A 12,606-nucleotide genomic window follows, 5' to 3' on the forward strand; every position below is an offset into this window, starting at 1 on the left:
TACAATGGCATATCACTACAATCATCCCAAACTACACTGGCATATCACTACAATCATCCCAAACTACACCGGTATATAACTACAATCATCCCAAACTACACTGGCATATCACTACAATCATCCCAAACTACACTGGCATATCACTACAATCATCCCACTCTACACTGCATATCACTACAATCATCCCAAACTACACCGGTATATAACTACAATCATCCCAAACTACACTGGCATATCACTACAATCATCCCAAACTACACTGGCATATCACTACAATCATCCCACTCTACACTGCATATCACTACAATCATCCCAAACTACACCGGTATATAACTACAATCATCCCAAACTACACTGGTATATCACTACAATCATCCCAAACTACACTGGCATATCACTACAATCATCCCAAACTACTCTGGCATATCACTACAATCATTCCACTCTACACTCATATATCACTACAATCATCCCAAACTACAATGGCATATCACTACAATCATCCCAAACTACACTGGCATATCACTACAATCATCCCAAACTACAATGGCATATCACTACAATCATCCCAAACTACACCGGCATATCACTACAATCATCCCAAACTACAATGGCATATCACTACAATCATCCCAAACTACACAGGTATATCACTACAATCATCCCAAACTACACTGGCATATCACTACAATCATCCCAAACTACAATGGCATAACACTACAATCACCCCAAAGTACACTGGTATATCACTACAATCATCCTAAACTACACCGACATATCACTACAATCATCCCAAACTACAACGGCATATCACTACAATCATCCCAAACTACAATGGCATATCACTACAATCATCCCAAACTACACTGGTATATCACTACAATCATCCTAAACTACACCGACATATCACTACAATCATCCCAAACTACAATGGCATATCACTACAATCATCCCATACTACCCAGGTACAGTCCAAAGAAGGTATGATATAAGCAGTCAGGTCAGGTAAACTTTTTCAACGATTTCATTTGGAAAGCTGAAACTACAGTGCTCTAAAAAATGCCAGTTTTGTATGTCCTATTTTGGCTATATTTTCACTACGTTCATTCAAATTTGAAATCTTCAAATCATCAATCCAGGTTTATGTGACCATTAACAAACTGAAAGCTTGTGCCATCTAAAAATAGTTCAGGTGCTTGTATGCTTGACTTTTTTGAAAACAATACTTATGTTTTCATTGCATTCAATGTTTTAAGCCACTGTTACTTTCCAATAACATGATCTTTGTAGGGTAAATTATGAAATTTATACTAATACCAGTTCCCCTGCAGGGTAAATTATGACAATTATACCTACCAATACCATGTTCCTCCGCAGCGGCTAGCATCTTGCTGGTACCCCTTTTATTTACATGCTTTTTCTCCCACTCAATGATTTTTAGGAAATTGTAGCCCTTGCTCAGTGGCTTCCAGTCTCCTCTTGGTAGCATGCCTGAAGTATCACAGAAGTTATTAGACATCAAACTTTGTGAAATTCTTAAGTATCACAAAAGTGTCAGACATCAAGTATAAAATGAGTATTATAAATTAAATATTTTAGAAAATTTAAATTAAAGACCTAAAAATTATTATCAAAATTTTGCTCCATACATTTTCATACAGCCATAATATAATGAATGAGATTTTTAATTTTAAAAAATACAGTGTTTCAATACATGGATTATCTCATAATCTACAACCCCATTTCCATCATTTCCTGTCCTTTTGCCACTAGGTTTAAATAAAGGTTTGAGGACTGTTGTACAAATCTGTATAAAACCACCAGTCTTGTTTAAAAGCTTGAAGTCTCAAGCTTCTTGTACTACTTATGTGATGATTCACAAATTCTCACATCAATCAATTACTAATATTAAGAAAAAGAAGAAAGAAGAAAAGAAGAAGGTTATTTAATTAATACATAATGTTGCATGAGGACCACAACTATAATTACATCAAGAAAAACAGTGTACAACATGCATTTAACAGCAAACATCAACTCAGAATTCTTTCTAATGCTAAGGTGACATTAATTACAGCAATCACAACACTGGTATACACAATTACCAACATGACTCAACAACAAGTTAAATGGTATGCATATTTACCATAAAACTTGGTAATAAGTTATGGTATATATAATTACCATAAAGGCTCAATGATGAGTAGTGGTATATACAATTACCATAAAGACTCAATGATGAGTAGTGGTATATATAATTACCATAAAGGCTCAATGATGAGTAGTGGTATATATAATTACCATAAAGGCTCAATGATGAGTCGTGGTATATATAATTACCATAAAGGCTCAATGATGAGTCGTGGTATATATAATTACCATAAAGGCTCAATGATGAGTCGTGGTATATATAATTACCATAAAGGCTCAATGATGAGTAGTGGTGTATATAATTACCATAAAGGCTCAATGATGAGTAGTGGTATATATAATTACCATAAAGGCTCAATGATGAGTAGTGGTATATATAATTACCATAAAGACTCAATGATGAGTCGTGGTATATATAATTACCATAAAGGCTCAATGATGAGTAGTGGTATATATAATTACCATAAAGGCTCAATGATGAGTAGTGGTATATATAATTACCATAAAGGCTCAATGATGAGTCGTGGTATATATAATTACCATAAAGGCTCAATGATGAGTCGTGGTATATATAATTACCATAAAGGCTCAATGATGAGTCGTGGTATATATAATTACCATAAAGACTCAATGATGAGTAGTGGTATATATAATTACCATAAAGACTCAATGATGAGTAGTGGTGTATATAATTACCATAAAGACTCAATGATGAGTAGTGGTATATATAATTACCATAAAGACTCAATGATGAGTAGTGGTATATATAATTACCATAAAGACTCAATGATGAGTAGTGGTATATATAATTACCATAAAGACTCAATGATGAGTAGTGGTATATATAATTACCATAAAGACTCAATGATGAGTAGTGGTATATATAATTACCATAAAGGCTCAATGATGAGTAGTGGTATATATAATTACCATAAAGACTCAATGATGAGTAGTGGTCATTTAATAAACCTAAGAACAACTAGCACTATTAATACGGTAAAGAAAGATACTGAAAAATTAAATCATCACAATGCAAATTAACATGAAATAAATGAAAGACATTCGGGGCCCCGAGTGGCCGAGTGGTCTAAAGCGCTCTCCGTTACGGATCACTGCCATCTCACCTCTGCTTGCGTGGGTTCGAGTCTAGGATTCGGCCAATGTGGGTATGTGAGAAAGCTTGCCAGTAGCTTCTCGTGGGTCGGTGGTTCTTCCCGGGGTTTTCCTGGGTTCTTCCTCCACCATTAATACTGGCCGCCATGCATAGCCTATCGTGTGCTGAAAAATGGCGTTAAACCCCACAACAACAACAACAAAATGAAAGACATTCAATATTTCTGTTACAGTTCAATAGTTTTATTAAAAACCATTAAGTCAATTTAAGTCAATGTTAGAATCTATTTCAATTCAGAGATAGAAATTAATGGAATTGGCAATACTGGATGGCACATTAAAGAACAGAACAAAATAGCACCGCAATACTGGCTTATAAGATGAATACAACTGCACACTGAACAGACCAAGATCTGCCATCGCATAATGCACTGACAGATCTGCTTATATGCACTTTGTTAGGAATAATAAGTAGAACAAACAACACATAAGTTGCAGGCACATTATAATATGGCACACCATGATCTTTGTTGTTTGCAATCTGACTTGACTTATAAGCAAGTATATATGGCATATTAATCTATGTTTTTAATTGGAAGAAGTACTCATCTGACATATTGCAGACATATCTCTTGGTCTGCCTGCCTTCACATACCCTTATGCCATATCAAGCTTGTTCTTTCTACTAACTTAGACAAAATGTATTAAATGTTGTGTTTATATTCAACTCACTTGAGAGCTGTTCCTGTCCTGCCAGTACACGTCCAATCCACTCTGATATCTTGTCCGATTCATACTTGTAGCCATCAAATAAATTATATACTTCTCCCTGCAAGAAAACATCAACTGTAACAAAATGTTAAAGATAATTACATGAAAACATTAATTGAGACAAAAAATACCCCAGGAGTATATTAAATCTGTTGGGACAATGCTGGAGTATATTAAATCTGTTGGGACAATGCTGGAGTATATTAAATCTGTTGGGACAATGCTGGAGTATATTAAATCTGTTGGGACAATGCTGGAGTATATTAAATCTGTTGGGACAATGCTGGAGTATATTAAATCTGTTGGGACAATGCTGGAGTATATTAAATCTGTTGGGACAATGCTGGAGTCGCACTACAATTATGATTATTAGATCAATATTTCAGGTATCAACTTTTCTTGTTCAATTATGAGGTTTATGCAAAAGAGTTGCATCAAACCCAACAGTCATAAAAACTAAGCACCAAAACATTGCAGCAGCTTACAGCACAGGCCCAACAGTTATGAAAATTGTGCACTATCTGAGTTGTATTAACCTACAGCCAGACTCAACAGTCATCAAAACTGAGAACCAAAATTTGATGCAAGAATTTCCTGAATAAAAAGAACTATACTTAAAGCTTGCTGACACCTGTACAATTGTGTAAATAAGTATAGCAGCACTGTACTATGTATAATGCACCTCATTTTAAGATGACCTCACTTATAACACAGTACACTTTTATGGTTCCACTGAATAGTAAGGGATACGTGCACTTACAGTATTCAACTTGACCAGGGAAATGGTAGGGATGTCCAGGTTACTGTTGTACTGCTGCAAAACCCTGTGTCCAAGGCTGCTGATGCTGGGCCTGAAAAACACAAGAGAATAAAATAATTATATTCAATAGGACAAGTTTAGTCATGTTACAAGAAACCAATTTTTGGAGTAAAAACTATTTCTTCAATAATACTTACCTGTTTATGATATCTTAGAAGTACCACAACTACCTCACAAATCCAGCCTTCCCAAGCTTAAGTTTTAGTTATAAAAGCTCAAAGTTACCTGCCCACATAGTTGGGAGACAGAGTGATCTCCCACGCAGATATGCCAAATCCTGTCTATAATTAAATTTCTTCTGGAGCAGAATGCATGCACTGTCAGTAGTATGACTAAGGTGAGGTTGGGGTGGTGTATCCATATTATGATTGGGTAAGTACTATAGCAGAAACATATTTTACTCCAAAAATTGGTTTCTTCCTAACATGTTACCCAATCATAATATCTTAGGCAAGTAGGTAAGAGGTGTTAGGTAGCGAGTTAGATTTCTTTACTCTGCGGAATGACCAACTCCAACCCAGTTAAGTGTGTGAGGCAGTTTCTATTCCTGACATAACTGGGCCTGAGTCTTCACTCCATATGACCAGACAGGGCTATTAGGAAAAATGCTCCCCAGCAAATCCAGTGGAAGTCATGGAACTGCATTATGAAGAAGCTTCAGAATGACTCAGGAAGGCAGCCTAGTGCACTGCTACTATTGGTCCCACCTGGTCTAACTGAGCTAATTTGGGATGCAAGATATTGGAAGCAAAAGCTACAGAAACACTTCTAACCCTTAGTTTATAAAATACTGATTAAAGGAAAAGTTGTGCATAAATGTAATGCTGGTGATAACTGTTCCAACCTCATGAGTCAAGATGCCTCAACATAAAATCTTGGGTTAATTCTCCATATCTAGGGCAAAAACCCATCTTATCCAAGACGTTAGAGCCCAAACTGAGAAATCAACCTTTCCCTTTTTCAAAGATAAAACAGACAAAATCTCTCTCTTCAAATCAGATTGGTTTGCTTTAGATATCACTTCAAAGCCCTCACTGGGCCACACAGATGACTCAGAGGCGAAGTGTTATGTATATTTGATTTAATTTATATCTGATTTAATTGTTTGTAAGTTTTAAAATCTTTCTATTTTTTAATTTCATTAAATGTCATAATAATGTAGTTCTGTTTACTAGGAACTTGATACTTTTTCCAGAAAATAGTTTGACCTTGAATGTTTATTTTTGTAAACACATAAGGCTGACCTGGTTCCCGACCTTAATTCAAAATTAGTAACAGTCACATCAACAAGTTCTTTTAAATTTATTTTTATTGTGTGAATAATAAAAGTGAGATCGAGGCTGTATTGAATACGTGACTTTAGGCTTGTAATTAGTTTTATTGAAGTAAACAACTTTTTATTCTTTGAGTACAATGATTGGTTCTTGTCAGGGCCATGCTGAGAGTATGTGATGTAAACATGATCACGAAACCTTAATCCGGGCATCTGTTTTGCAAGATATTCCAGTTTTAAGCCATTGTTTGGAGAAATAATTTCAGCTGGGTTTCTAAACACTGGTTTGTAAAGGTGTTTCTTTTGTTGTGTCATTTTGGGAATTACATTTTAATTTTAACGTTTATTCAGATAATTTGGATTCTAAAAGATTAATTCATTTCTCTGGAAATATTTTGAGTGCTCATGCAGAATTCTTGAACAAAGAAATTTCATTAATTCCAACACTATATTATTTCTTACGTTTCTACAAGGAATTGTAGACTTCAACACAGTACAGGATACAGCATACATCATCGCCTTCCATCTTGGATTCTTCGTCTGGACTCAAACTTGAGTTCATTAGAACATTTTATTATTAGGACTTCTAAAATTTTATTCGTGGATTTTTCTTGGTTTATTTTTGGATTTGATTCTTAAAACCGTAAGTTCCTATTTTCTTCCACATTTTTCCAGGGAAATAAATTTGTTAAATTTTTCAAAGCTTGTTGTTTTCACTCTTTCTTGTATTACTGTTTATTCGAGCCTAAACACGTAACATAAGATGAAGACCAATGTGTAAGAATTTTATCACTAAAGACTGATTGCCTGAGTGGGAACCTGTTATTGGCAATTAAGGCAGGAGCTATCATGAGTAAAATCAAACCATTAAGATGGAACTGTAGACAGTTTGTGTAAACCAATAAATGCATCTTTTTCACAGAATTTGCCTGCTGTAGCTGAGAAGGAGGCAAGTCTATTGCAAGAGATGAACCAGTTATGTTCTATTGAATGGTTCAAATGATAACTTACTGAACCTTGTCAAAACCCATATTTTGATAAATTATATCTCTGCCACATTCTCAAAGCCTTCGGTCAAGACAGATTAAAGTGCACCAGAATGTCAAATAGATGACATCATTTTGTCCTGTATCTTCCCTTCCAAGGTGATACAGTGTGACTGAGATTGTTGAACAGTACCCTTCATAATGAGTGCTAACTTCTTCAACACTAAAAGGCACAAAAGAAAGTTAGTTTTGGGGTAATGATGACCTTAACAAGATGTGTGGTGTCTTTGCTCACACCATTGTAACAAAATTCTCCACTTCCCCTTCTATATTTTCAAAGTGGTGGGCCTTCTCATCCAAACAATCATCACCGTCATTTGTTCTTAGAATTATTTGCCTCTGAGAGATTGTTTCATATCATCCATATTTACATGCTCAACAGATCTGGGTACAAATGAAACTCCTGCCTCCAAGGTGGTTAGGAAAGGTCGTCATTTTCCTTGGTATTCCTGCTGCAGGATCTACAAAGTTGTTTCTCTATGATTTTTCTCACTTGATAGAGGCAATCAGGTTAAGATGGCACCCAAATCCCTTGGGATCAGAGATGTTGGAGGGTAAACACAGGCATCCAAACCATCCTCATCTATGGACAGAGCATCATGCTCCCTGACTTTCAGATCCTGGATCAACCAGTGGTCAATCCCAGCAGGTACAAATTGAACTGAATACCAGAGGATGGAGTGACCATTCAGCTTGGATTAGTCATCGTTGGGACAAGTCTGATAATACTTTAAGTCTGCCCTGAATGTAGAGTTGTTGTTGATGACACCACCTTACCTACTGTGGTAATTCACCACAGTGGAGTTATTATAAAATGTGTATTCCCTTCCCACGAAGGATCTCCAATGAAACACCTTTACTGTGGCCTTCATCTCTTGATGCTGATGTGCAACAGTTGACCCTGAGTTGGGCACCATCCACTGGCCTGCTGAAATTATACAGAAAGTGCCATGTCGGCATCCATATTAATCAATTTTACTGGGGAAAGGCATTCAATGGAACACCCACAGTAAGCCAAGTGACGTTATCTCGTTTGCTGAAATATGACCTCACATAGCAAAAACTAGGTATGTTTATTCCAATATGCAAAACTTCAGTCACCACTGAACAAAAGTATCATCTCTAATGGTCCCATGAACAGGCAAGTCAGGATGATGAGATCAGGACTGGCTGTCATACCTTTGCCACACAATTCATATCTAAAGCTATAAATATAGCAGGCGAAATGACAGCTGTACAGATGAAGCTAGTCAAGCATCACTTTATATAGGCAAGAAGTAGACGTTACTGAACTATTACTCAGTCTGCAGAAAACTACTTGTAAATATAGAGAGTATATGCAATAGCTTATATAGGTGATGACAGTAAGGAGTCATTTTATAGCTAACAAAGTCAATGCTACTGGACTATTAGTGTGTTTCTACCTGTAAATATAGATAGCATAAATCATAGCTTATGCAGGTGAAGTTCATGCAGGATTGCTTATACCTTATTCAAAGTGGATGATACTGAATAAGTCTTCTATGGTCTGTTGTTTGTACCATCACTGACCAAAAAAATACAAGAAGGTAGAGCATAAATAACTGAATGCACATACAAGCAACCAGAGCAGGTAAACAAAATGACACCAACATGATTAATGTATGATGAAGATGTTGTTGTGTTAAAGTTTGAAAAACTTCATCTCAGACAGAAAAGAGCTATAAATACTTCAAAATACTGCAAGAGTATACTTCCCTTATATGAGAAAGTTTTCCAATATGCCCTGTACTATGACAAATCTTGAAATCAGATTTACGTGAGATCTCCAAAAAATCATCCTTTCTAGCATGAGAAGAATAAATAGCTTAAGTATAGATGTGATTTGGCACCAATCCTGGTATATATGGGGGGAGATCACTCTGACTCCCACCAATGAAGGCAGACAACTTTCTGGCTTTCATAGCTAAACTTTTGCTGGATTTGCAAGGCTGTGTTCTACTTCTAAGGTACTACGATTGCTTAATGTATCTGAAGAAGACAAAGAGATTAAAGATTGGCAAATGGATAAATGCTGATTAATAACTGAAAATTCTTTCTGATGCTGCATTTCATTGCATGAATAAAAAGAGAACTGACAAGGATGGGGGAATGGATGCAACTTATCGATTATGGTCAATACAGATTGCAGACAACTCAAAGTTAACACATGTATAAAACTATGCACAATGGCAAGGAACTCCCATTTGAGTCTGACTTACACTGAATATGGTCAATACAGATTGCAGACAACTCAAAGTCAACACGTGTATAAAACTATGCACTAAGACAAGGAACTCCTGTTAGAGTCTGACTTACACTGATAGGTAGCAGAATATGAGATCCCTGTACTTGTTGGTTTGGATCACTTGTACAAGGGCCTTCTCACTCAGTTGTGATTCACCTCCTCCATTCGTAAACAGAATAACAAAAGGTTTCTGCTGGCCATATAGGAGTGGGAAGCGCTGGGGAGTCAACTCTACCTGCAGGCATGAAGAAAAACTGGGAGTTAAGTACTTACGAAAACTCTATGGCCATACACAATCTGGATCTTTTGTACTGGTCAACTAAAGATGAAATCTGAATTATGTTACTGTACAAATAAAATAGTATATCAAGTAACATGCTAAATGTCAGACTGGCTTGTAATGCAGTATCAAACATGATTACAGCTATGATACAAATAAAATCCTTTTAGCATGAATGAAGAGGTTATTTAGAAAATGCATGTTGCAACTGTGCGTGTGTGTGTGTTTGTGATTTGGAATTTTAATGTAGCTTTAAACAATTTTTAGTCAGATCAATACGATGTCTGCAGTGTGGCAGTTTACAGTGATGCCTAGCACTGGGGCATCATGTCGCATAATGTCCCACCCAGTCACATTAACCTGACATAAGGCCGACCAGTCCTAACACTAACTTCTTCATGCTGAGCAGTTAGCGAGACAGCTGTTAGTACCATTTTTGTAAGTCTTTGGTATGACTCAGCCGGGGATCGAACCCACGACCTCCTGTATCCGAGGCAGATGCTCTAATCAATGTTGCAATTGTAAAAGACTAGATTTACCTTATACCGTATATATAAGTTGAGTCCAATGGCAAAATGTACAGAACCAGATCTGCTGTCGCATAATTTAAATTTAATGAGGATAAAAATCTCATCATAACAGATATACAGTAATACCTCGTGCATTCACGTTTCTGGATTCGCAAAATTTTCATTGGTACCCTCTATGTACATGTTTTCTTTATTTTATTGAATTGTACCTTCGTTATATGACTTCTGTGGCATATGAAGTTTACCTAGTTTACCTTCCTGACAATGACAAAGAAAACTTCAGTCATTAAGTTTACAGTCCCATTCGTTACTTGGTTTTACCTTACTGTGAGTGCAAAAGAAAACAGCAGCCAATGAATTAGTATAGGGGTAATATTAGTATACATGTACCGTACTGTAAATGCGCTAGTGTGGCAAATACCCATTAGGCGATACTGTACTCTATTTTTACGTCAACGATTTATTTCTCTTTTTAAGGGTAATGTATTAAGCTAACTTGTAAATGAAATTAAAGTGCTTTGGGAGCATGATTTGGGTCATATTTAGGGTTTAAACCCTAGAAATAAGCATTTATTAGCATTTTTAGTGACTCGTACCAAACATTCGTGATTCCTCCTGATCCGCGACTGGTTCTGGAACCTAACCTCGCGAATGTTCGAGGTATTACTGTACATGCACACCAGTGATGTAAAACAACCATAATATGGCAGATGAGTTAGCTCCCTTTGTATAGGCAGGCTGTTCATTTTCTCTCACAATATGGTTTGCATGTAATAAAACACATGTAATACCTGTTTTGAGACTGATTTTATCCACAAAGTGAAGTGGTGATCTAGGTTGAGTCCTCCCCACCCCCACAAGGTCTGGAAACTCTGCGAATAGCCTCATATAACTTCTAACAGCTTCATGTAAATTATAAATGATTACTTTGTCCTTTCACTGTGGTGTTCTCTTGAACCATGTGGTTCAAAATTATTCCTTGTATGTTGAAAAATATAATGCACACAAGTCTGCAGTAGATTTGGAAAGACAGGTCATAGGTCATGTACTTCCTATGTTACTCTAGAGTTCAAACTGGTGTATCAAGTTTTGTTGCAATTAATAATCTTATTCAAGAAACAAAGGCCTCTTACTTTGTACCTGCTGACCTTTCACCTTAAATCCATTTGTTCTTTACCAAGCAATCTGGCAACCAAACTGGCATAAATCCTGTGCATTCCAAATATCTTGATCAAAATTCCCCTGCACTTCCACATGGAGTATCGAAGTTACCTGCTACCTCTCAAATAATAACACATGATTCCCTTCAAAAATATACTTCCCAGAACTTTCTTTTTCATTCATCTACTGATTCCAGATTAGCAAGTGCTTTATGTCCATCAACAGTATTCAACATCTGCTTTTATCTCTACAACGGATGTTCCTAATTTTGCACACAAATTTTTGATAAACTCTCTGTTCAGACACTCAGCTGCCAATTGCCAATGTGTCTACATAGGACACAATAAAGACAATGTCACTAAGTATTTGATGTCATCAATTTGGAAATGTCATTTCCTAAACTAGGATGTTTTCAATTTTAAATGTGTGACATTTCCAAAGGTGGGTTACTTCATAATAGAAAACACTGCATTTTGAAATTTTTTATCAACCTTCACAAGTTTAAACCTTCTAAAACTGATAATTGGAGGATCAATGGTCTTAAATGAATATGAAATTTCATGATCAACAAGAGTGGAAAATGGGACATGTCAGCTAAACCAAATTTCTACTGCATTTTAGCAAACAAAATCCCATAAAAAAACTTACAACAAACAGTAGATATAAAATTATTACACTGAAATAGTTTTCTTTGTAGTGATTAAAAACACAATGGTATATGGTTAGATAACAAGAACCATGACCTGTCAATGGTATATGGTTAGATAACAAGAACCATGACCTGTCAATGGTATATGGTTAGATAACAAGAACCATGACCTGTCAAAATTTGCTTTAGATTTAGGCAGGTAACACATATTGCAACTGGAAACTTGTGTAAGCAGCTTGCAGGAGCATTCACAAAATAAGCGAATTTCCATCTTACAGAAATCAATGAACACTTAGCCAGAATCATGGTACTTTGACACAGAAGTTGTCTTTTCTTGTTTAGCATTAAATAACAGCTAAAATTAGTTGACTTAAGATTGTTGCACCTTAAAAGCATACATAACATGAACTGATAGAGGCCATAATTTGAGGAAGTATTACTTAAGCCTAAAACTATAGACTAGTCCTCTGTCACTATAAAAGTAAATGCAATGTGGGCTAAGCTAGTGTTAGAACATGGAACCATTCTGAACCTATCTTAAACAAACAT

General features: G+C 36.0%; 1 protein-coding gene across 3 annotated transcripts in view; it reads right to left on the bottom strand.

The window, feature by feature from the left end:
- LOC149773008 (thioredoxin domain-containing protein 16-like) overlaps positions 1–12,606 on the bottom strand; it is an 80,943-nt gene that overhangs the window by 11,296 nt on the left and 57,041 nt on the right. For all 3 annotated transcript variants that reach the window (XM_089946973.1, XM_089946975.1, XM_089946974.1), the window contains exons 17-20: positions 9,509–9,672; positions 4,793–4,883; positions 3,994–4,090; positions 1,357–1,491 (exon numbers count right to left, since the gene is read on the bottom strand). In XM_089946973.1, coding sequence (XP_089803099.1) covers positions 1,357–1,491; positions 3,994–4,090; positions 4,793–4,883; positions 9,509–9,672 — 487 coding nt within the window. The remainder of the gene's footprint in view (positions 1–1,356; positions 1,492–3,993; positions 4,091–4,792; positions 4,884–9,508; positions 9,673–12,606) is intronic.

The sequence above is a fragment of the Sinohyriopsis cumingii genome, unplaced genomic scaffold (assembly GCF_028554795.1).
Source record: "Sinohyriopsis cumingii isolate HCF-2022 unplaced genomic scaffold, ASM2855479v2 utg000938l, whole genome shotgun sequence".
NCBI classification, from domain to species: Eukaryota; Metazoa; Mollusca; class Bivalvia; order Unionida; family Unionidae; genus Sinohyriopsis; species Sinohyriopsis cumingii.